The sequence below is a fragment of the Mauremys mutica genome, chromosome 20 (genome assembly GCF_020497125.1).
Source record: "Mauremys mutica isolate MM-2020 ecotype Southern chromosome 20, ASM2049712v1, whole genome shotgun sequence".
In the NCBI taxonomy this organism is placed as follows: Eukaryota; Metazoa; Chordata; order Testudines; family Geoemydidae; genus Mauremys; species Mauremys mutica.
Genome location: NC_059091.1, coordinates 18487228 through 18512098, shown reverse-complemented (window position 1 = coordinate 18512098; position 24871 = coordinate 18487228). Strand labels below are relative to the sequence as shown.

The 24871-nt window shown below is 57.4% G+C and overlaps 1 protein-coding gene and 1 pseudogene across 1 annotated transcript; both read left to right on the top strand.

Moving 5' to 3' along the window:
• The window catches only part of LOC123353528, a 51118-nt pseudogene extending 39211 nt beyond the window's left edge, over positions 1 to 11907 (top strand).
• A 4124-nt stretch (positions 11908 to 16031) lies between these two features.
• On the top strand, positions 16032 to 24438 carry LOC123354052 (atherin-like). The gene is made up of 5 exons (XM_044995674.1): positions 16032 to 17050; positions 21027 to 21426; positions 21915 to 22008; positions 22570 to 22681; positions 23335 to 24438. The coding sequence occupies exons 1-5, from the start codon at positions 16328 to 16330 to the stop codon at positions 23491 to 23493; spliced, it is 1488 nt and encodes a 495-aa protein (XP_044851609.1). The 5' UTR covers positions 16032 to 16327; the 3' UTR covers positions 23494 to 24438.
• The last annotated feature ends 433 nt before the right edge of the window (positions 24439 to 24871 follow it).

The following is a 24871-nucleotide window of genomic DNA, read 5'->3' as shown; positions in this document are numbered from 1 at the left end:
TTTGGCTCCAGGTGACGGATTTTGGTTTTGCCAAGGGGTGAAAGGCCGAAGCTGGACTCTGCATGGTACCCTGGAATACCTGGCCCCTGAGATCATCCTCAGCCAGGTGAGCTGGGGAGGTCCTGTCCTAGGATGACCAGATAGCAAGTGTCAAAAATCTGGAGGGGGGGTGGGTAACAGGTGCCTATGTAAGAAAAAGAGCCAAAAATCAGGACGGTTCCTATTAAATCAGGACATCTGGTCACCCTAGCCTGTCCACTGCCTGATCTCTAGCTGATCCCTGGCTACCAGGTGGTTCCTCACGCCCCCAAAATGTTCAGTGTGTGACCCTGGCCTGCTTTCCCCGGGCAGGGTTATAACAAGGCTGTGGGCTGGTGGGCCCTGGGCTTCCTCATCTACAAAATGGCAGCTCTTTACTCCCCATTCTTCGCAGACCAGCCCATTCAGATCTATGAGAAGATCGTTTCTGGCAAGGTATTTGGGCTGGGGGAGGGGACACTTGTGTGATTTTTTTTTTTAATTTATTTATTTATTGGGAGGGTTTTCACTAGCTAAAGGGGGGTGCCAAGTCTCAGCGACTGATCAGAGTGATGCTCACATACTGCACCCCTGACATGCTCATGCCCTCCCATGCTCCCCCAATCCCCAACACGTGGGCATCCTCCTGTCATGTACCCCATTCCCCCTGCACCCCAACACATAGACCCTCCCTTGCCACGTACCCCTGTTCTCCAACATGGACATCTTCCCCATTGTGTCCCCCACACCTGGACCTTCCCTCACCACGGACCCCTATTTCCCCAACACATGGACTCCATCCCCCACCCCACCACCATTGTGCTCCCTGTAACTCTCATGGGGACTCCTGGAACAGGTGCCTTTGGTTCTTCTTCGAGTGCTTGCTCATATCGATTCCAATTAGGTGTGCGCGCGCCGCGTGCACGTTCGTTGGAAGACTTTTACCCTAGCAACACTCAGTGGGTCGGCTGGGCGCCCCCTGGAGTGGTGCCGCTATGGTGCCGAATATATACCCCTGCCGACCCATCCGCCCCTCAGTTCCTTCTTACCGCCCGTGTCGGTCGTTGGAACAGTGGAGCGCGGCTTAGCTGACCTCCACTTCCCTAGCTTTTTGCTCGTTTTTCCTGTTTATTGTGTATATAGTTAACTTTTATTACTATTTGTAGTAGTTAGTGTAAATAGTTGAGAGGGATCGGGGCTTAGCCCTTTTCCCTCACCCGGTACCGGGCCCATGCCCGGTTCGCTGGGGTTTAAACCGTGCTCGACCTGTCATAGGCTGATGCCCACAGGAGACCCTCATAGCTCCTGTCTCAGGTGCCTGGGCGAATCCCATCTCGCGGACAAGTGCCGCATTTGCAAGGCGTTTAAACCCCGGACAAAGAAGGAGCGGGACATTCGCCTCAAGCAGCTCCTAATGGAGGCAGCTCTCACTCCTCCTGCATCGGCACCAGCCACGGCACCGGGGACGAATACCTCCTCCACACCGGGGAGCACCGGCACCGCGAGGGCCCCTAGTCAGCAGCCTACTCATACCCGGCACCGGTCACTCTCCCCGCGTGGCAAGAAGCGCAAGGCTCCTGCGGCACCCGCATCTGCGATGCAGTCTGAGCGCGCACCGAGGTCAGACCGCCCGGCACCCTCAACTGCCGCGGTACCGACACCTGCCGCACCGTCGATTCCGGCCTCGCAAGGGCCGTCGAGTCCGGTGCCCGTCAGCTCCCCGGCTTACGCTGTGGTTGAGCTTATTGTGCCCTCTACGCCGGAGACATTTTCAACGGCGAGGGACTTGATCGCAGTAACGGACCCCGGGCCGCCTCATCCCCCGGCACCGCCGGTGCAGGCTCCTCAATCATTAGGCAAGCCAGCCATGATGAGGCCTCCCTCGCAGGGCACCGTCGAGCGTCGCCGTTCCAGATCCCGCAGACGGTTGAGGTCCAGTCATCGATCCCGATCCCGGCACCGTTTGCAGTCCCGGTACCAATATCCATCTAGGCACTGGTCGTACTCGTGGCACCGATCACGATCCCGTTTGCCGACGCGGTACTCCTGGCTCCGCTCCCGGTCCCGGCACCGATCCCGGCACCGCGCCTCCCGTAGCAGGTCGAGACGCAGGGATTCGAGACATCGGTCAACCTCCCGGCACCGTGCTGGTAGTAGGTCCCGATCTCCGTCCCGGTACCGGTACGACTCCCGGTACCGGTCTCCGGTACCGCATGGGGCACATGGGTCGTCGGTCTACAGAGACCCGCCCCATACCAGCACAGCTCCTCCATGGCCGTCTCGACATGCATCGGTCTCGTCCCATGCAGACTCTGCTTCCTATGGGGACTCGGACAATAACAGCAGAGTCACCCAGAGACCTCACGGCCCAGACCACGGACCACAACAGTGGCCCTTTTGGATGCCTTGGGCATACCATCAGGCCCAAGGCGAACCTGCTGTGACGCCGCGTCCCGTTGCTGCAGAGCACCGCGTGCCAGAGGCAACGATTAGCCGGCCTCCACCGGCTGGTACGGAGGACGCTTCAGCGCCCGCGCCGGACGTCCACGCTTCCCCAGCCCCCGATGTTGCCCAGGACCAGGAGCCGCTTCCGGGGCTGTCTTCCTCCTCTTCCCCATACGAGGCAGTAGTGGGCACATCCACATTGGGACCACCTCCCATTGACCTTCGGTCACATCAGGACCTCCTCCGGCAGGTGGCACAGAACATCAACTTGCCCGTAGAGGAAGTCCTGGAGGTGGAAGACCCTGTCGTAGATATTTTGTCAGCGGAGGCACCCACCCGGGTGGCCCTCCCTTTTATTAGTATCTGCTCTGGCCTGGATTGAACGATCTGGCAATCTCCGGCATCCATCCAGCCGACTGCCAGAGGTGTTGAACAGAAATACATGGTGCCCTCCAAGGGCTACGAGTACTTGTATATACACCCCCCTCCCTCTTCGTTAGTTGTGCAATCTGTTAATGAGAGGGAGCGCCATGGCCAACAAGCCCCTGCCCCAAAATCTAAGGAGGCTAGGTGCATGGACCTATTAGGCCGAAAGGTCTATTCCGCGGGGAGCCTCCAACTAAGGGTAGCGAACCAGCAGGCCCTGTTGAGCAGGTACAACTACAACACCTGGCAGTCAGTGGGCAAGTTTTCTGATCTGCTGCCTCAGGACTCCAGACAAGAGTTCTCAGCATTGTTGGAGGAAGGCAAAAAGGTAGCGCGTACCTCGCTCCAGGCCTCCCTGGACGCTGCAGATTCGGCAGCTCGTACAGTCGCCTCGGGCATAGCGATGCGACGTATTTCGTGGCTTCAGGTGTCGGGCCTGCCACCTGAACTTCAGTATACTATCCAGGACCTACCATTTGATGGCCAGGGCCTATTTTCACAGAAGACAGACCCCAGGCTACAGAGTCTGAAGGACAACCGGGTGATCATGCGTTCACTCGGAATGCATACCCCTCAGACCCAGAGACGGTCCTTCCGCCCCCAGCCTCAGCGCCCTTACCCCCCGCACAGGCCAAGGCAGGACTTTGCTAGGCATCGAGGTCGCCCTAATCGTAGACGTCGGTCTGGACCTCAAGGGGGCAACAATTCTGGTTCCGCTAAACCATCTCCGGGACCCAAACCAAACTTTTGAGGGTGCGCCCGAGAGCAGCGTACCGATGCCCTCCCCGGATCCCTTTTTGTTTTGCAACCGCCTTTCTTCCTTCCTCCCTGCGTGGTCCCAACTCACCTTGGATCGTTGGGTCCTTCGCACGGTGGAGTCGGGATACCACCTGCAGTTTATTTCAACCCCGCCCTCCCACCCCCCCTCGTCCCTCTTCAGGGACCCCTCTCACGAGCAACTCCTCTTACAAAAGGTACTCAAACTCCGTGCCATCGGAGCTATAGAGGAGGTACCGGAGCACTCAAGGGGCAAGGGCTTTTATTCCCGATACTTCCTAATCCCCAAGGCAAAGGGGGGGCCTTCGACCTATCCTGGACCTGCGAGGACTGAACAAGTTCATGAGGAAGTTCAAGTTCCGCATGGTATCCCTGGGGACCATCATCCCTTCCCTGGATCCCGGAGATTGGTACGCCACTCTCAACATGAAGGACGCATATTTCCACATTTCCATCTACCCTCCGCACAGACGGTATTTACGGTTTCTGGTGGGCCGCCAGCACTTTCAGTTCACAGTCCTCCCCTTCGGCCTCTCCACGGCCCCACGGGCGTTTACAAAGTGCATGGCTGTAGTCGCGGCCTCCCTCTGCTGTCGTCGAATTCATGTTTTCCCATACCTCGACAACTGGCTGATTCGAGGGACCTCGGAGGCACAAGTCACCACGCACGTGTACATCATCAAGAACCTGTTCATGCGTCTAGGCCTGCTAATCAATCTAGAGAAATCCACTCTAGTGCCTACGCAAAGAATAGAGTTCATCGGGGCGATGCTAGACTCCACTCTCGCAACAGCCAGTCTCCCTTTCCCTCGATTTCAGGCAATTGTCTCCCTCATACAAACGCTCCGAGACTTCCCGACAACCTCAGCTCACACTTGCCTCCGCCTCCTCGGCCACTTGGCAGCGTGCACATTCGTAACAAAGCACGCCAGATTGCGCATGAGGCCCCTTCAAACTTGGCTCGCCTCGACATACCGCCCAGGCAGGGACGCCATGGACATGATACTTACCATTCCATCGGCCGTTCTAGCCTCCCTCAACTGGTGGAGGATGCAGTCCCTGGTGTGTACGGGCCTCCCGTTCCATCCGCCACAACCCTCCGTGTCCTTGACAACGGACGCATCATCCCTGGGATGGGGCGCTCATCTGGGGCGTCTTCGCACTCAAGCCCTCTGGTCCTCTCAAGAGTTGGCGTTACACATAAACATCCGGGAGTTGAGAGCAGTCCGCCTGGCGTGTCAGGCATTCCAGAATCAGTTGCAGGGTCGTTGTGTCTCGGTTTTCACAGACAACACAACGGCCATGTATTATATAAACAAGCAGGGCGGAACACAATCCTCCCCGCTTTGTCGGGAGGCGATTCTACTATGGGACTTTTTGCATAGCCCACTCAATAGACCTGGTAGCATCCTTTCTCCCAGGAGTCCGGAACACTTTGGCGGACCAATTGAGCAGATCCTTCCTCACTCACGAGTGGTCCATCCGTCTGGACGTTCTCTATTCTGTCTTCCAAAAGTGGGGATTTCCCCTCATAGACCTCTTCGCCTCCTGGCAGAACCGGAAGTGCCAGCTGTTCTGCTCCCTGCAGGGTCGCTCCCCTGGCTCCCTCTCGGATGCGTTCCTGATCCCGTGGAACGAGCACCTCCTTTATGCCTTCCCTCCCTTTCCGCTTGTCCACAGAGTCCTCCTCAAGCTCCGCAGGGACAGGGCTCGCCTAATCCTGATTGCTCCAGCGTGGCCGAGGCAACATTGGTACACCCAGTTGCTCGACCTCTCGGTGGCAGATCCAATCCCCTTGCCACTCTACCCAGACCTCATATCCCAGGACTTCGGCAAGCTTCACCACCCGGACCTGCAGTCCCTTCATCTGACAGCATGGTTGCTCTCTGGTTAAGCCAATCGGAGTTGCGCTGTTCGGATGCGGTGCAACAAGTCCTGTTGGGGAGTAGAAAACCTTCCACGCGAACGACATATCTCGCCAAGTGGAAGCACTTCTCCTGCTGGTGCACTCAGCGGGGATTCCTTCCGAGTCAGGTCTCCATCCCCACTATCCTGGACTACTTATGGTCCCTTAAGGAGCAAAACCTGTCAGTCTCGTCTATACGGGTGCATCTTGCAGCCATTTCCACCTTCCATCCAGGCGAGGCGGGCAGTACAGTCTTCTCTCACCACATGGTTTCCAGGTTTTGCAGGGGGTTGGAACGACTGTACCCTCAAGTCAGGAGGCCGACCCCTACCTGGGACCTAAACCTGGCATTGGCTAAGCTCATGGGTCCTCCCTTTGAGCCTTTGGCTACCTGCTCGTTGCTGTACCTCTCCTGGAAGACGGCCTTTCTCGTCGCTATTACATTGGCTAGACGAGTTTCGGAACTTCACGCTTTCACTGGAGATCCCCCTTACACAGTCTTCCATAAGGACAAGGTACAGCTCCGACCACACCCGGCATTCCTCCCTAAAGTGGTTTCTGCATTCCACGTCAATCAAGACGTTTTCCTCCCGGTTTTCTTCCCGAAACCGCACTCATCGCGTCGGGAACAACAACTACACACCTTGGATGTCCATAGGGCCCTCGCCTTTTATATTGAGAGAACCAAGCCCTTCTGGCGGTCTCCTCAGCTCTTTGTGGCCATCGCTGACCGAATGAAGGGCATGCCGGTCTCCTCCCAACGAATTTCTTCTTGGGTGACATCATGTATCCGGGCGTGCTATGACTTGGCACATGTTCCCGCTGGACATCTCACTGCCCATTCTACTCGGGCTCAAGCCTCCTCTGCCGCCTTCCTGGCCCATGTTCCCATCCAGGAAATGTGTCGGGCGGCTACCTGGTCTTCCATCCACACCTTTGCGTCGCATTACGCATTGGTTCAGCAATCTAGAGACGATGCTGCCTTTGGCTCAGCGGTCTTACACTCCGCGGTGTCTCACTCCGACCCCACTGCCTAGGTAAGGCTTGGGAATCACCTAATTGGAATCGATATGAGCAAGCACTCGAAGAAGAAAAGATGGTTACTCACCTTTGTAACTGTTGTTCTTCGAGATGTGTTGCTCATATCCATTCCAAACCCGCCCTCTTTCCCCACTGTCGGAGTAGCTGGCAAGAAGGAACTGAGGGGCGGATGGGTCGGCAGGGGTATATATTCGGCACCATAGCGGCGCCATTCCAGGAGGCGCCCAGCTGACCCACCGAGTGTTGCTAGGGTAAAAGTCTTCCAACGAACGTGCACGCAGCGTGCGCACACACCTAATTGGAATGGATATGAGCAACACATCTCGAAGAACAACAGTTACAAAGGTGAGTAACCGTCTTTTTTCGTATACACTGTTGTGAGTTGCAAAACCCTCCACAACCCTGCTATGTTGCAAGACTAAACATTCCTTAAACACATCAGTCATCTCCAGGCAATGGTAGAGCATTCATCGCCATAGTAACCAAGAGCCCATAATATTCCTCTGCCCACCCCAGCGCCTTCTCGCCAAGGATCTCCAAGCACTCATGTTGGACGTGGTCAGCTTTAAACCTAGTGGGGTTTTAAAAAAGCAAAGTTGTGTGGCCTAGTGGGAACTTAACAGGCCTGGGTTCTGTTCCCGGTTCTCCTACCAGCCTGCTGAGTGACCTGGGGCCAGTCACGTCTCTCATGCCTCAGTTTCCCCTTACGTGAAATGAGGCTAGTGATGTGGCAGCCCTGCTTTGAGATCTGTGGAGGAAAAATGCGCAATAAGAGCTGGGAGGCAGCTGCTAATTAACCATTTCAGCTCCTGTCAGTCCTCAGTAGCACCCCCACTTCTTGTTCAGTCATTGTCCTGGAGTGTTTTTAAAGGTCTTGTTATTTATTATTAGGTGTATTACGATAGTGCCCACAAGCCCCAGTCATGGGTTAGGACCCCATTGTACTAGGTGATGTACATATTAGGTGTATTATGGTAGTGCATAAGTGCCCAGGTGTAGCCCAGGATCTCCCTTTGCTATGGGGCTGTACATTACTAGGTGTATTACGGTAGTGTCTCAGCGCCCAGGCATAGCCCAGGACCCCCCCTCCCTGTGCTAGGGGCTGTACATTATTAGGTGTGTCAATGAATCTAGCCACGAGGGCAGGGCAGGTAAAAGCCAGACCTCTGTCTCTCCTCCCCACCCCAGGTCCGGTTCCCGTCTCACTTCAGTTCGGACCTGAAGGACCTGCTCCGGAACCTGCTGCAGGTGGACCTCACCAAACGCTTTGGCAACCTCAAGAACGGGGTCAATGACATCAAGACCAACAAGTGGTTTGCTACCACCGACTGGATCGCCATCTACCAGAGGAAGGTAGGAGGGCGGCGATGGGTGGCTACGGGCAGATGAGAGCCTGGATAACTTCCACATGCGTGCAGCCTCCGTCATCAGGAACTGAACCTGGGATCATCAGTGCCCAGGCCTCTAGGAGCCCATTGGTTACTGGGACTCTGCAGCAGGGTGTTGTGGCTGGGTCCAACCACTAGGGGGAGATAGGCTCACCCAGCATTGGTTTAAAGTAGGGAGCCCTCAGTCATGGGTTTGTAACATGGTGGGAAAAGCATGGTCCTGTCCCCACCCCCTGAGGATAACAGCCTACTACTACTGCTGCTGCCAGCTAATGGCGTTGTTCCTCTAGCTCAGGTGGGAGAGGGCTGTGCTGAAGGTCCTGATTAAAACCCTACTGATGATGCAAGTGGGGGATCCAAGGGGCTCATGACCCCCTGCCCTTCCCTGATTGCAAAGTGAGAGGAGGGGATTCTGGGTAGATAAAAGGGGGCTTCAGGAGGCGCTGACCCTGCATCTCTCACCTGGTTGCTAAGGGGCCCAATCCTGTATCCCTTAAGCGTGCTGGGGGCCCTGATCCTGGGCTCCTAAGCGGAGTCATGGGCTCCCCCTTCCATGATTGCAAAGTGTGAGGGTTTCTGGCTGGATGGGGGGACTGATCCTTGCCTGCCTTGTTACAAAGTTGGGGCCTGATCGTGCACCCCTAGCAGACCCAGGAGCGTGTGTGTGTGTGTGGGGGGGTTAATACAAATGTTGATCCCTCACCTCGTTCCCAACCTCCACCTCTCCTCCCTTTGCAGGTGGAAGCTCCCTTTTCTACCCAAGTGCAAAGGCCCTGGTGACATGAGTAACTTCGACTACGAGGAAGAGGAGAACCAGGTCTCGATCACTGAGTTCTAGGAGTTTGAGTTCTAGGGCCAGCGCCCCCCTGGGAGAGCATGTGCGGAGCAGGTGGGGGCGGGTTTGGATTTGATCAGCACAAAGACCAGAGTTCCTTGCCTGTGTGTTTTATTTTTGTGGGGGGGAGGGGGTAGGAATTTGCCTGGATCTGGTTTGGGGGTGTAGCAGGGTGATCACCCTGCTCTGGCCCTGAAAGGGTAAAATCAGCCCTGGAGAGGGCTGCAGCAGGGTAAGAGGGATTAAGAACAGCTGAGGAGGCTGAGTGGGTAGCTGACCACAGCTGTGCCTGGCTTAATGAGGGCCCAGCTGGCCCTTATAAGAGGGCAGTGGGCCACAAAGACAGTCCCTCTCTAGCCTGTTGAGAGGGAGGGACCTAGACTGAAGCAGGGCTGGGGGAAGGCCGTAGGAGCTGGGGAGCTCTGGCCTGGAAACCCCCCAGGCTGCAGGCCTAGTGTAGGGCCAAATAGGTACTGGGGTTGTAGCAGCAGCTCCAGGGTAAACAAAGGAAGCAGGTCCAAACCCTCCTTGCTGATGATGAGTGGCAATTATACTGCAGTCTGCCCCAGTGAATCGGGGTTAGATGGTGACTGGCAGTAGCCATATACTGAGATGAGGTGAGGATAGGGGGTTCCCTGTGGAGGGGAGACCCAGCGAGATGGTGGGGTACTGCCAGGGGGAAGCCCCCAAGAGAAAGGGCCACCAGGGTCCAGGAGATGCCCGAGGGCCCAGTGGCAAGCCAGGACGTCAGCCTGCAGAGGGTGCTGCGACTGCTGGAAAAGCTAATTCCCGAGACGACCAGCAGGAGGTGCCGCAGGGGTGAGTCTCACCTCACTATGAGAGGGAGCAGGAGACCCCTTATTCTAAACCTGTACTAAGTAAACAGAGAAGGGCAGGAGTCTAATTTCTCTCATGTGCACCTCTGATCTCCCCCCCCACACACTTGCACATGCTTCCCCCCCCCCCCATCACAAGCCTGCAGCTCCTTCCTCCCCCCTTCCCCGAGCAGCTCTCCTCATCTTCCCCCCTCACCTGGGGTTTAAACAGATTGCCCCCACGCACACTCAGCTCCCACTGGTTACTTTCCACCCCTCACACTTATTTGGTTACCCCCACACTGACTCAGCCCACACGTGCTGCACCCCCGCCGCCCTGGCCGGCTTTATTGGTGGCTTTTTTTAGTTTTTGAAGAAGGGGGTGGAGGGCATATCTTGCCATCAGATCCTCCCCCCCCCCCCTCCCCCAGATCTTCATGGCTATTTGCAAAGGCTTCTGGGAGCCGGGTGAGGAGCAAAGATGCCCCAACACCCACCGACATGGCAGATCAACATCCTGGCTTCTGGAATAGCTTTGAATCCCCAACCCCCCAAGGGGGAGACAAAATCCCAGGGCCGCGCGCCCCCCCCCCCACTCTGGAAAGGGGAAGGAGGAGGGAAATCTTGTCTCATTTATAAACTTGGGGTTGGGCTCCCTTTTTTTATTATTAAAAATAAATAAGTAGATTAAACCTTATTTTCCGTTTGGGGTGGGGGGAGGGGTTTTAAAAATCCAGGTGTGGGGCTGGGCTAACTTACCCTACATCAGGCCCCACCATCCCCGGCGACACCTCCCTTCTCCCCCCCCCCCCCTCCACCCAGGAATTCTAACTCCCCAAGCTTTGACTGTGTCCAGGTTTTAGCAAGGAAAAAAAGAGAGAGATCTGTGTGGGGTTTTTTTTGTTTTGTTTTTGGTTTTGTTTTGTTTTTTTCAGGTAGAAACTGACAGTACTTCCCCATCTCTGCTGCTCTCTGCGGGGTGTCTGGTTTGGGGGTATCTTACACCGGCAGGGGGAGATCTGGGGGTCGGTTACAGGCTGGAATGGAGGTGCTGGAAGAGGGAATCTCCCCGGTGGGCTCTGGATTTTTAGTTCCCCCTGGAAATAAAATGCTGCCTTTTGAATCTGGGCTATGAATGTGAGCAGCCCCCCACCCCCCCACCCCTTTTTTGGCCTGTCCTCTGGTTCTGGAGCACTTGGTTATTTTCCCCCAGGTCAGTGGGGGCTTATACACTATTCTCCCTCCCCCCATAGGCCAAATGGTGCCCTGCAGAAATAGCCTTAAAGGATTTTCTGGTGTGGGGAAGGATTCCCCTTACCCACAATCCTCCTGGGGCTCCATTCTGCACCTCTGATTTTATGCTCTCGATTTACATTTTAAGATGACAAGGAGGGAGGAGAAACCAGAAAATGGGGAGGAGGCAAGGAACCGGGATCCCAACTAGACCCTGATCTCTCCCTCCCCCGGACTCTGAACTGGCCCCCCCAGGGAGTGACCCCATTAGATCTGTGGTGAGGTTGGAGAGGTGTTAAGCCATGATTAGCTCCTCCAATGAGAGATCAGCTGGGAGGGGGGGGGTGCTGATACCTAGCCATGATCCTGCTTTATTTCAGGGGGGGGAGGAAGAGGGAAGGTGCATGTGGGGGGGCTCTTGTTCTATTCATTTACTTTTCCTCCTGTCTGATTCTTTACTTATCCCCCCACCCCCAATGCAGTGCATCCGTGTGGTGGTCCTGTTCTGACCCCCCCCCCCCGCCCCCGCCCCCGCCCATCTCCCACTGTGTGTATTCACCAGCTGGTTGAATTAGCGGGGAGAGGAAGCCCAGTGGTTTGAGCATTGGCCTGCTAAACCCAGGGTTGTGAGTTCAATCCTTGAGGGGGCCACTTAGGGATCTGGGGCAAAATCAGTACTTGGTCCTGCTAGTGAAGGCAGGGGGCTGGACTCAATGACCTTTCAGGGTCCCTTCCAGTTCTAGGAGATGGGTATATCTCCATATATTATATAATTTCTTGTTTCTCTCCAGGGTGGAGGTGTGTGAGCTTCTTTTGGTTTCATAGATAAATATATATTTATAAATACATGAGCACTGTGAGGAGCGATTGGGGGGGGGGGAGCCCTGTGACTAGCCCTCCCCCCAAAATCCCCCTTTCCCACAAAGAAGCTTGAGTCCCATCTAGAGCGCAAGGATATTATCCGCCCCGGGAAATACGTCTGTGTCCTCCAACAAAACTTGTTTCACTGGAAAAAAAAAAAAAAAAAAAAAAAAAAACCCCACCCACTACCCCCACTTCCTATTTAAGTGTGCTTTGTTGTAAACGTATTTGAAACAATTACCAATAAAGTTTTGTTTAAAAAAAAAAAAATCAGACTGGCATGTGGGCTGTTCGGCTCTAGGGGACAGTTGTCGTTGCTGTGATGAGCCGGGAGCTGTTCCTCTTCCCTGGAGGCCCAAGAAATTCAGGGATGTGGTTGGGGTGGGGCCGGCGGCTGCCATAATAGGTACCTGGCCTCACATGGAGTTGGAAGCCCAAAGGGACGAGTGTCCGTGCTTAAATGGGGACGTGGCATCTGGTCGATGGGTAAACGGGCATCGCAAGCAGCAGCGGAGAGGTTATTTTATCACTGTGTCTGGTGGGCGGGGGGCGACAGCTGCTGGAATGCCATGGCCAGGTCTGGCGCCCACAATTAGAGAAGGAAGGTGAAAAATTGGAGAGGGGCAGAGAGCTGCCATGAGAACGATTAAATGGGGGGAGAAACCTGCCTTATGCTGAGATGCAAGGAGTTTCTTAAAGCAAAGGTTAAGAGGTGCTGTGATCCCTGTCTTGAAGTACCTAGGGGAATAAAACTGTGATAATTGGCTAGTCCAGCTAGCAGACAAAGGTATAAGGAGAGCCAGTGGCTGGAAGTCATTGGAACAATTCACCAAGCATTGTGGTGGATTCTTTATCACTGATGCTGTTTAAATCGAGGGAAGTCCTGTGGCCTGTGTTATGCAGGTCAGATGAGGTGCTCACAGTGGTCCTGTCTGAATTGATAATCTAGCCATTTATGAGGCTGGGGCAGGAGAGGTGAACAGCCAGGCCGACCCTGGTGTGCAGGAATGCAGTGCGCTAGCAGCGGGGGGATTGCCAGAAGCAGAACACTTCCATCTAAATGTGGATCTGTGCGCCCCTTCCTTATTGCAGGGAAACTCCTTCCATGTGTGTGAATCTGCTTCCAAAGGGGATCAGGTAATGAGATGCCAGCTAATTCCTGGTGTCAGGGGAGAGAGCGGAAACCCTTGGTAATGAAAGGCAGTTTATCAGGAATAAAATGTAAGTGATGAGCCCTTCTGTACAGCCCCTTGCACAAGGGGGTTCCAAGTGCGATCGGGCTGGAAACCGATTGTGTTTTGTGAAAGAATTGGAGGGTTTCAAATTTTTTCCCATTCTACATTGGAGTGAGTCAGAGCAGGACCTTGAACCTGGGTCTTCCACAGCAGAGGTGAGTGCCCAAATCACTGGGTTACTGGAGGGGGGTGGGGCAGGGGTGTCTCCTTTTGACCTGAGAAACCTTCATTGAAACCAATCTGTCCTTTAAAAGTTTTGTTGTCTATAAATCTGCATTTTCTGGCGATAAAACTCCCGCCCAGCCCTGCCTCTGGCCGCCACTGCCTGTACAAAGGAGCACAGCTGCAATTTTTTAATGTAACCTTCATATTGTTACTCGTAGCAACCTTTGTGCTTTGGGCACAAGGCTGACACTATTTGTGTGTGGGGATTTTTTTTTTCTTAAAGTACCAGTCACCAAATCATGCGAGTTTGATTAAAAAGCAATCCGGGCTTGTCTGCATGGGGAAATTTGACTGGAGTCGCTATGTGCTACTGTAGCTCTTTAAGTTAATTTCATCAGGTGGAAAAACCCTCCCTGTCTCGCCCTCTTCAGTGCAGATAAAAGCTTGAATCAGGTGACCTTTTAAAAGTCCCCATAGTAGGAAGTGAATAAAAACATCCTGCCAGGTATTTATAAAATCTCATGATTTTGAAGCCAATCTCAAGATTTGGTTTGAGGCCCATCACTATTTTTCATCAGTTGGGGTGGGCATCACTGCAGCTACGGGAACAAGGCAACTAGCCTGCCTGGTTTGCCCAATTTATGCTTTGCAGCATTTTCTCTGGTCTCTGTTGCTGTCTGTCAATGGGCAGATCCCCCTGTTTGTTTGGTGTGGGTCTTGAATGAGTGAAGGGCCTAAAAAGGGAAATGTGGGTGTAAAAATTGGCAGAGGATTTTGGGGTGGGGCGGGCATTGGCCCTAAACTACTTTTAGTTCCTTTTTTAAAAATCAGAGAGCTTGCACTTTGACTGTCTTTAATGTGTGTGTCAGGTATTATTCCCCTCCTACAGAATGGAGCACACACAGAACCCAGGCGTCCTGGTTTCCAGCCCCTCCTCGAACCACTAGACACCACTTCTCTCCCACCGCTAGAAATAGAACCTAGGAGTCTGGATTCTCCAAGTCCTTTTCTCCACCCCGTCTACGTCAGCTACATCACTGCAGATTGTCTCTGTCCACCATTTTGGATGCCTTCCATGATTAGCCCAGCAGGGTGGCTTCAAGCATGGCCCCTCCTTAATCCACCTCCCATGTCAGAGGGCATAGGACTGATCATGTGACTGGCTACTATTTCCAGCAATGCCAAGGGACCATGCTCTAGTGGTTAAAGTGGGGTGCATGAGTGTGGGGGTGGGGTTGTGAGGTGGGACTCCTGGGTTCTATTCCCAGCTCTGGGATGGGATCTACTGAGTAAGGCCAGGGCAGCTGGAGCTGGGAGTCAGGACTCCTGGGTTCTAGTCCTGGCTCTGGGAGGGGAGTGGGCTCTGGGAGTTAGGGTGGGGCTTGGAAGTCAGGACTCCTGGGTTCTGTGCCACCAACTGTGTGACCTGAGCCCTTCTCTCTCCCTCATTTTCCCATCTATAAAGTGATGATAACCAAGGCTGCTGTTCTCACCCCAGCCCCCCCATTGACCCCCACTTCCTTCATCTTGCCAGGCTGGAGCCTCATCCCCCAAGATGTCCTGCACAGAGCTGTGCCTGGCACCATCCCTCAGACCAGGGCCCGTGGGTTGAGGCCGGTAGCCAGATAAGAAACTAGATCCTCAGCTGGCATCAGCCTTTCACCTCTGTTGACTCTAAGGGAGTGGAGCCGATTGACACCAGGTGATGCCAATGGGGAATCTGGGTCCGGGCTATCTGAGAGCCAGGTCTGACTGCCAGGTAGCTCCAGATCTGCAAATCCAACCCAACAGCCATGGGGCTGCCCACTCAGGGTGAACGGCTCAGTGGCGTTTTCAGCTGGCGCCGACCAGCCGTGCAGAGAGGCAAAGCGGCTGATGCGGGTCTGCCAGCTGTGCTGCAAACGCCTGCCGCCAGGGGAGCAGGCAAGCAGCAAGGGCCCTGCAAGGGCTTCCAGGGTTTTGCTGCCACAGTCCTGGGCCCTGGCAGAGGGCTGGGACTTGGGCCCTGTGTTGCACCAGAAGGGTGCCCCCCTCCCCCCCGCCGCCGGCTTAGGAGTTCAGGCTCCCTGGCTCCTTTGAGCCTGTGTGTGACTAACCAGGCTGCAGCCAAGAGCGCTAATGTGAGTTGCTTGCAGCCGAGGCTATGGGGGCCCATCTGCTGGGAATGAACTGCAGCAAGGGGCCCCCTGAGGCAGCAGAATGGGGGGCAGCGGGTAAGAGTTCAATTGCTACCAGCAGCGCCCCCTAGGGGAGAGAGGCTCCTTGTCCCATTCCCACCCCCCGCCAGGCGGGCGCCCCCTAGAGGAGAAAGGCTCCGGGCTCTATTCCAGCCTTGCTTAGCTGCGCCCCTCTGGATGGACCCAGGGTTACTTCGCCCGGACCCTGAGCCCCGGGGTGGGGGGCATGGAAGCAGCCCATGACCTCCCCCATCCCCTAAAGGGGCGACCAAGCCTCCACCACTGCCACTCTGCAGCGCCACCCAAGCCAGCTGCAAGCGGGGACATGGGCCCAGCTCCCCCGTGCGTGAAGTGGGGTGATGGGGACTAGCTCAGCCCCTCGGGAGGGGGCAAAGGGGGCAGGGACTGCTGGGGGGGGGTAGAGGCAGGTGTGGGGAAAGGGATGGGGAAGTTTGCTGGGGGGAAGGGGACGTGGTGGGGATGAATGCTGGGGGGGGGGGTGGAGAGGGGGATGGGTGAGCGGTGGGGACCGTTGTTGGGGGGGGGTCAGAAAGGCAGCGGTGGGGGGCTGGCCTGGAGGGCTGAGGGCCGGGACACACGCAGGACTCGGAACTCGCCGGCTCCACCTTAAGCGGCCGGGGGAAGGGAGGTTGCGGGCGGCGGCGCCTCCTTAAGCCGCGCGAGGGGCTGCGGGTCCCGGGCGGCGGCGCGTGCGGCGGGGAGGGAGGGGCTCGCGCTGCCTGCCCGGGACCAACCCGCGCGCCACCGACTCCAGCTGCAGCCGCGGCAGCGCCCGGGGAGCCCGGCCGGGGGAGGAGCAGCGACCCCGCGCGGGCAGGGGGCGGCGCGCCGAGCCGGTGCAGCGGGGAGCGCCAGAGGCGCCGGGACCGTGCAGCCGCTCCCAGAAGGCCCGCGGAAGGAGCCGGTGCAGCGGACGCAGCCCCCGGGGGAGGGGAGGCAGCGAGGCGGTAGCGGCCCCCGCCGGGCGAACCAGGCGGCGGCGGCATGGCCGGGCCCCCGCCGCCCCCGCCGGGGCAGGAGGCGCCCCGCTACCAGGAGTGGATCCTGGACACCATCGACTCGCTGCGCTCCCGCAAGGCGCGGCCGGACCTGGAGCGCATCTGCCGCATGGTGCGGCGGAGACACGGGCCGGAGCCCGAGCGCACCCGGGCCGAGCTGGAGAAGCTGATCCAGCAGCGCGCGGTGCTGCGAGTCAGCTACAAAGGCAGCATCTCCTACCGCAACGCCGCCCGCGTCCAGCCGCCCCGCCGGGGGGCCCCGGCGCCGGCCCCGGCCCAGCGCCCCGGGGGCGCGTCCCGCCCCCACCGCGCCTCCCCGCCCGGAGCGTCCCCCGCCGCGCCCCGCTCCCCGCGGGCACCGGCCCCCGCCGCGCCCCGCTCCCACCGGGCAGCGCCCCGCGCCGAGCCGGCCGCGCCGCCTCGTAGGACCGGCCGGGAGCGGCCGCCACCCCCTGCGCCCCCGGCCCCAGAAGAGGAGGCCCCCGAGCGCAGCTCCCCGGTCAGCCTGCGGGAGATCGTGCGCTACCTGGGCGGGGATGGGAGCGCGGCCGGGGGTGGCCGGGTGACCCGGGGCCGAGTCCAGGGGCTGCTGGAGGAGGAAGTGGCCCGCGGGAGGCTGGAGAGGACCCGCTTCGGCAGCATCGCCCTGGCCCGGGCGGAAAGGGGGCCCCAGGGCCGCGCCCCCCACGCCAGGGCGCACCGGAGCAAGGTGAGCGCGGGGGGAGGGCCTGGGGCAGGTGGCACGAGTGTCGGGGTGGGGGTGAGCGGCGCCCCGGAGCGACGGGTAGGAGTTGGAGGGTGAGCGGTGACACGGGGGGAGGGGCAGTGGCTGGGGCGGGAAGCCTGGGGCAAGTCGCACGCGTGTACCAGGGTGGGGCGAGGGGGGTGCGGTGCCCCGGAGGGGGAGGGGCTGTGTCTGGGGGCGGGGGGAGTGAGCGGTGCCCTGGCCCGGGGGGGAGGGGCAGTGTTTGGGGGCGGGGGGAGTGAGTGGTGCCCTGGTGGGGGAGGGGCAATGTCTGGGAGGGGCGGGGGGAGTGAGCGGTTCCCGGGGGGAGGGGCTGTGTCTGGGGTGGGGGAGTGAGCGGTGCTCTGACCCCGGAGGGGGGGGCAATGAGGAGGGGGCAGTGCCCTGGGCCCCAGGGGAGGGTTAGCTCAGAAAAGGGTTGGCTTTGGGTGCTTGGGATAGGACCTGAGCGTGGGGTGCAAAGGGCTGCCCACGAAGATGATGGCTGGGAGGGTGGGGTACATAGGAAGGGGCTGCACATGGAGTAAAGGGATCAGGGGCTGCTTGAGGCAGGGATGCCTGGGAGTTAGGGGTCAGGCAGTACTCTGGTGATTGTTTCCAGGGAAGGCACCAGTGACCAGGCCCTGGAGCTGCCTCTTTCACTCCTGTACAGGCACATGCAAGGTGTCGAGAGGCAGGGCTGCCTGGGGCACCATGGGGCATCTGGGGTGGGAGGGACCATGGGCAGTGCCAGTCAAAGGAGCTTAGAATGAAAGCGGCTGTGGGACGTGAGTTGGGTGAGGTCCAAGATTGTTCCAGCTTAGGGTACGAGCGCTGCTGTAGCTTCTGAACCGCTGGGGACTCCTGTCCCAGTGAGGTCCCGGGTGGTGACGCCCGCCCTGGCTGTGACGTGTTGGGCTGGACGGTGTGTGTGATGGATGAGTCTGTTCAAACAGCCTCCAGGAGTGCTACTCTCACAGCGAAGCATCCAGGAACAACCCACCTGCAAGCAGCTTCCCGGCAACCGCTCCTGGGCACCAGGCCTAGCCCCGCTGGACAGCCCCCTGGCAACCAATGAGGGGCCCAGCACAGCCTTATGATAAGAACAGTCTTCCTGGGTCAGCCAGTGGTCCATCCAGCCCAGTAACCTGTCTGAACGAGTGAATTAGCGAGTGATCCATCCCTTGTCTGCCAGTCCCAGCTTCTGGCAGTCAGAGGCTTAGGGACACCCAGAGCATGGGGCTGCCTCCTCGACCATCTTGGCTAATAGCCATTGCTGGACCTAGCCTCTGTGAACTTATCTCATTCTTTTCTAAGCCCAGTTACACTTTCGGCCACCACAACATTCCCTGATCACAAGTTCCACAGGTTGGCTGTTTGTTGTGTGAAGAACTTCCTTGGGTTTGTTTTAAAGCTGCTCCCTGTTAATTTCACTGGGTGACCTCTGGTTCTTGTGTTATGTGAAGGAGTCAATAATACTTCTGCATTCACTTTCTCCACACCACTCCTGATTTGTATAGATCTCTATCATATCCCCCCCCACCACCACCACCACCACTTAGTCTCTTTTCTGAACCAAACCGTCCTGGGTGTTTTAATCTGCCATACGGAAGCTGTTTCAGCCCTCTAATAATTTTTCAGAGGGGTAGCTGTGTTAGTCTGGATCTGTAAAAAGCAACAAAGAGTCCTGTGGCACCTTATAGACTAACAGATGTATTGGAGCATGAGCTTTCATGGGTGAATACCCGCTGCGTCTGACGAAGTGGGTATTCACCCACGAAAGCTTACACTCCAATACACTCCAATACTTAGTCTATAAGGTGCCACAGGACTCTTTGTCACTAATCATTTTTGTTGCTCTTCTCCAATGGTAAAGTATCTTTTTTGAGATGGGGCAACCAAAACTGCATGCCGTACTCCAGGTGCGGGTGCACCGTGGATTCATATAGCAGCGTTGTGAGATTTCCTCTCTTACTATCTTTCCTTTTGCTATTGGTTCCTAACATGCTGTTAGTTTTTTGACGGCCCTGCACATTGAGTGGATGTTTTCAGAGAACTATCCACAATGACTCCAAGATCTTTCTTGAGTGGTAACAGCTAATTTAGACACCATCATTTTGTATCTGTACAGTTGGGATTGTTTTCCAATGTGTGTTACTTTCCATTTATCAACATTGAATTTCATCTGCCATTTTGTTGCCCAGTCACCCAGTTTTGTGGGATCCCTTTGAAACTCTTTCCAGTCAACTTTGGACCTTGAGTAATTTTGTATCTTCTGCAAACTTTGCCAGCTCACTGTTTGCCCCCTTTTTCAGATCATTTCTGAATATGTTGAACAGAACGGGTCCCAGTACAGATGTGGGGGGGGGGGACACCCGCTATTTACTGCTCTCCACCATGAAAACTGACCATCTGATCCTATCCTTTGCTTCCCATCTTTTAACAATCCAGAGCTCCTGATGCAGCCCTGCCAGGCAACCCTCCTGCCTGTGTTTTGGGGGTGGCTGTGTTCTCTTTGTGCAGTGCCCAGCCTAGTTCTAACTGGAACCTTTGGGCACTACCATAATATAACTATAATGAGAGCACTCTGCACGGGCCTGGCTGGCAGCCCGGCAATAACAAACCAGGCATCTCTGGCATGGCCTCCTTGTGCAGGCAGTGTCCGGGGGGGAGGCCCCTGATGGAAGGAGAGCCAGATCTTGCTGAAGAACTTGGACTTTCGCTCTGTTTTTGCCACGATGGTTGTAAAAGAACAAAGCGGGAGGAGGTTTATTTTCTATTTCGATTAAAAAAACAACACATTTTTGTTCCTTTTAAAAGCAGAGGGGCGTGGGGGTGTAATTATCTTCTAAATCCTAACGAGCTATTTTAACAGGCTCTGTTAAAACTAAATTGGGAGCTCTTGGTTTTGCTTGAGACATTTTTGTTGGAGTTAGATTAGCACCTAGATGCCCCAGCTGAGATGGGTGGGGGGAATGTGCCCCTTCAGGTTGGGTGCTGCACAGGGCCCCATCTGAGATTAGGGACCCACCATTGTGCAGAGTGCTGCACAGGCATGTGGGGGGAGAGAGTTCCTGCCCCCGAGAATTTATAATCTAGACAGACAAAGGAAGGATTACCCCTGTTTTACAGCTGGGGAAACTGAGGCGCAGGGCAGTGACTTGCCCAAGGCCACCTGGCAGGCCAGTTTCAGAGTTAGGACTAGAGCCCAGGTCTCCTGACTCCCAGGCTGGGGCCACATCCACTGGACCATGCTGCCTCTGACCTATCTCTATGCCCAAAGCTCATGTTAAGTCCTTTGTTTACAACAAACTCTTCCCCCAGTTCAGTGCTGCCACAGTCAAAGTGGTCCTGGTGCTTCTAGGAATGGGTCCAGCTGGACGTGTGCCCGGTGTCTGCTCTAGCAGAGGGGTCGCCGTGGCAGCTGGCACTCTCCAGGAGGAAGTCTCTTCTGATGAGGTAGTTTGGTAGCCCAGCCAGCTTCCTGTTTGAGGGTTGATTTTTTTATGCTGTCACCAACTCGCTGTGGTTAGATGCTTAGCCCTGTACCCTAAGAGTCGCCTAACACTAGAACAGGCAGAGTGCAGGAGAAGGGAGTACGGGGACTGGAATAGTGGGGGTGGAGGGCTGTGGGTTGGGCTCAAGGGGCACCTCCAGAGCTGGGGGGGACCCAGATTTGGACTAGCAGGGGGCTGCAGGCATGATTGAGGGGCATTGGCAGAGCTGTGGCGGGGGGAACCCCATGGTTGGGATAGCAGGGGACTGTGGGTCTAGATTGAGGGGCATCGGCAGAGCTGATGTGGGCGGGGAGCCCAGGAGGTTCCGAGTCAGGGAAAGTGGCTAGATGGGGCCCAATGGTGGGTAAAACCAGGAGCTCCAGCCATGCCCAGAAGATGTCCTGTGCAGGGCACAGGGGAGCAGCTTCCTGGGGTCTCTAACTCTGGATTCTTGGTGCCCACAGAAGGCCGGGGAGGAGCCATCGGAGGAGAAGGGGGAGGAGGAAGAGGAGGATGACGAGGCTTCCACCATGTCGGAGGGCTCCGAGGCTCCGGACTACGAGGGGGCGGGCGCCGGGGCTGGGTTGGAGAGTGACGGCAAAGCAGCCCCCGCTGAGCAGAGCCAGATGAACGGGGACTGTAAGGACAGCAGGCGTGGTGGGAAGGACTGTCCCACGGGGGGTGGCCACGCCAGGGACTTGCACCCCCCGGAGGAGCACTCCCCGGACAAGGGCTCCGAGCGCCCCCACCGCGAAGGCAGCGAGAGGCGTCATGCCAAGGCCTGCTCCCCTGGGGAGAGCGCCTGCCAGCAGTTCGGGATGGGCAAGAAGGAAGGGGGCTCCTACGGGCAGCCAGACAGAGCAGGTATTGGAGTGGGGGGATGCCGGGGCTGGAATTTCTCTTAGGGAAAGGGGGTAAGAGTGAACCAAGGGTCTTTTGGGGTGCAGGGAGGCTGATGAGGTGCAGTGGCTGAGATCACTTGTGAAATGAGTTTGGCAGGTCTCAGCCTTGGGGATGTTGCGAAATTCTGCTCAGCTGGGCTGGCTGTCTGCATTTGGGGACAGCTCTGGAGCTGGAATATCCAGGGGGCTGCAAGATGGGATTGAGGGGCATTGGAAGAACTGTGGGAAGGGGGAGCCCAGGTCAGCATCGAGGAGCATCAACAGAACTTTAGGGGCGGGAGGAAAACCAGGACTATGGGACAAGATTGAGGGGCATCAGTCGGGCTGGAGGAGATCAGGGGAGCCAGGGGCTGTGGTCGGCCAGTTTCCTCGTGTTCCATGGGGAGGTGAAAGCCCTGTCTGTGATTGTGCCATGCCTGACATCTCTCTCTCGTTCTCTCCTGCTTGCAGTCTCTCCAGCTGTTGCGGGCGCGGACCCCCCTGTGCCCTTGTCCCCCGGGCGGCCCGGTGTCCAGGCAGCGGACGGGACACCGTTCAGCTGCGTGTAAGTCCTGCGCTCACTGGCTTCTTGCCTACCCGTCCCCCTCGCTGCCACCAGGGGGTGCTCCTTCTGCCCAGCGCCGGGGCTGGTACTTAATCTGTGAGCCCTGTGTGAGCAGGTCAGGCTCTAAGATGTCCCCCGTCCCCCTGGTTATCAGCGTCCCCCACGGCTGGGTCCTTAAATCTCCACATGTGACATGTTTCCCTGCTGCTTCTGCCAGCCCCCAGCGACTCCTGGATGCACCAGTGCCCCCGCTCCAGTGGGAGCCTTCAGGGCCTGCCACCCCCATGGCAGGGGCGAGGCCCTCCATGCTCTGGCGGCTCCCCCATTTCCTTCCTGCCTCCATTAACCCTTGGCTGCCTGGGGACCCCTGTTGCAGAGGGGGACTGGCTTTCAGCCCCCTCCCCTCGAGATGTCAGAGGACGCCCCCTGGTGCTGGTGTGGGAGAGGATGGCGCTGGGGAGTTCAGGCCTGGTGACGAAGGCAGGGAGGGGGCTGTGTCTGCCTCAGAGGTGAGGGTTGTGTCCGAGACCCTGATCACTCTGTTCCCCTTCGCCTGCCCAGCTCGGTGAAGAAGGAGAAGCCCTCAGACCCCGTGGAGTGGTCAGTGATGGACGTGGTGGATTATTTCACGGAGGCTGGATTTGCAGAGCAGGCGTCTGCCTTTCAGGAGCAGGTCAGTGCAGGGCTGATGGATTCTTCCTAAAAGTGTGTGTGTGGGGGGGCGGGGGGCTTGTGGCCTCTCCCCTTCCCCCAAGGACCCGCCCCCCCAGCCAAGCCAGACACTGGAGCCGGGCTGCGGAGCCTGGGCCCCTCCACCTGGAGGGTCCATGGCTGCCCGGGTGACCTGGCTCTGGTTTCAGGCCTGGCCTGGGGGTCGGGCCTCGGGGGCTGAAGAGCTGCAGCTGGGCCTTGATAACAGCTGTCTGGGCACGGACCCTCCACTTGCCCTGGGCGGGGGGCCCGAGAGAGGGGCACACGGGTCGGGTGCTCCTCTTGGCCCCCCCACTCTGGGCAGGTGGAGGGGCCCAGCTTCCCCACAGTTGCCCCAGGGCTGCTCTCACCTGGCTGGCCAGCTTCTGGCCTGGTCAGGGGGCAGGGCCTCGGGGAGGAGGAGGGGCAGGGAGCCAGGCCTGTAGTGAAAAGGGGACGGGCCTTGGCCCCTCCTGTTCTGGCACCCCTGGGTCAGTGCTCAGGGGTGGGGGCAGCTGCCATCTTGGAGGCAGGGAGCAGTGTGTGGAGAGAACCAGTCCCCTAGAGGAGAAAGGCCCCATGTCCCATTCCCCAGCCCGTCATCCCTGTTAACCCTTCCTCTGTCGCCCCTTGCAGGAGATCGACGGGAAGTCCCTGCTGCTCATGCAGCGCACAGACGTCCTGACCGGGCTGTCCATCCGCCTGGGCCCCGCGCTGAAGATCTACGAGTACCACATCAAGGTGCTGCAGCAAAGCCACTTCGAGGAGGACGAGGTGGATTCCTTCCTGGGCTGAGCAGGGAGAGGGGGGTCGCAGCTGGGGCCGAGCGGGACTGTGCCAGCAGCCACTGCCTCCTGCCGGTCCACTCCCTGCCTGCTGCACCCCTTCCCCGGGTGCCTCAGGAATCAGCCCTCCCAGCATCCCTCTGTCTCCATGGAAACGGATGATGGGGGGGTGTCAATCAGCCTGGGGCTTTTGGTGCATGGGGGAGGAGAGCCAGGAAATGACCCTGGCGTCCTAACTGCATCCTCCCACCTCTCGTGATTAACCCCCAAGTGGCTGGGGAGGGGTAGAAAAAACTGTGGTGGGGAGGGAGTGAAGGCGTAGGATTTGGAGGAGGGGTTTACAGGGGTGTTTTTTGGGGGAGGGGGGAATCAGTGCCCAACACTGCCCCCCTGGCTCCTCCACTGTGTGTTTATTCGCTTGGTTAGTCTCATGTCATAGCATCATTGGCCATTTCAAGCTGGGGGCAGGTGGGAGAGGTGGATTTTTCGCTCATTTCATGCCCAGGAGATGTCTGAGGACTTTGGTGAGGGCCTCTTTTAGCTCTGCCCCCCCTCCCCCCCTCCCCCGACTCAGGACATGGCACTCTGGTTTGATCTCCCCTCCCCACCCCCCCAACATCTGGTCTCCCTGCTGTCCGGATGGGGTGAGGCAGGGACTTTCTGGGGGTGGATGGGGCACTGGGGGGTGCCCTGCATCAGGGGAAGGTTTTAACAGGGGATCCTTTTTATTCTCTGGTTGGGGGGGAGGGTAATTTTTTTTTTACACATATGGTTGCTACCCAAAGTCAGTCGCTTTTTAATATCACACCCTCCCCTCCCCCCACCTTCCTTTTTTTTAAAATAAAAAAATATACCTGAAAAACAAGAGAAACACCAATCGGTTCATATTTCTGGACCCTTTCAGGATGGGAGGGGGGGGGCAGAGCTTAGGACAGCTGAGAGACGAGTCATGCTTTTGGGAGGGGGCTGGGAGTCAGGACTCCTGGGTGCTGTGCCTGGCTCTGGGAAGGGAATGTGGGTTAGGGCGGGGGCTGGGGGTCAGGGCTCCTGGGTCTGTCCCCAGCTCTGGGAGGGGAGGGGAATCTAGCAAAATTATTCCCACTTTAGAGAGGGGATGATCAGTGTTAGATCAGTAGCATGGAGCCCAGGAATCCTGACTTCCAGCTGCCCCTCTCCCCACTCTAACCACTAGACCCCACTTTCCTCCCAGAGCTGGGAGTGGAACCCAGAAGTCCTGTGCTTTGGCACCTCCCCCCCAGCCTTTGAGGAAGCAGGTTGTTAAGGAAGGAATGCCGGCTTCCTGTTAGCCCAGCACGGAGGGTCCAGTTCCCAGAGGATGGAGGTGTTTCCTCTTGTGCTGACCCCATCCCAGGTAAGAGTTTGGGGGC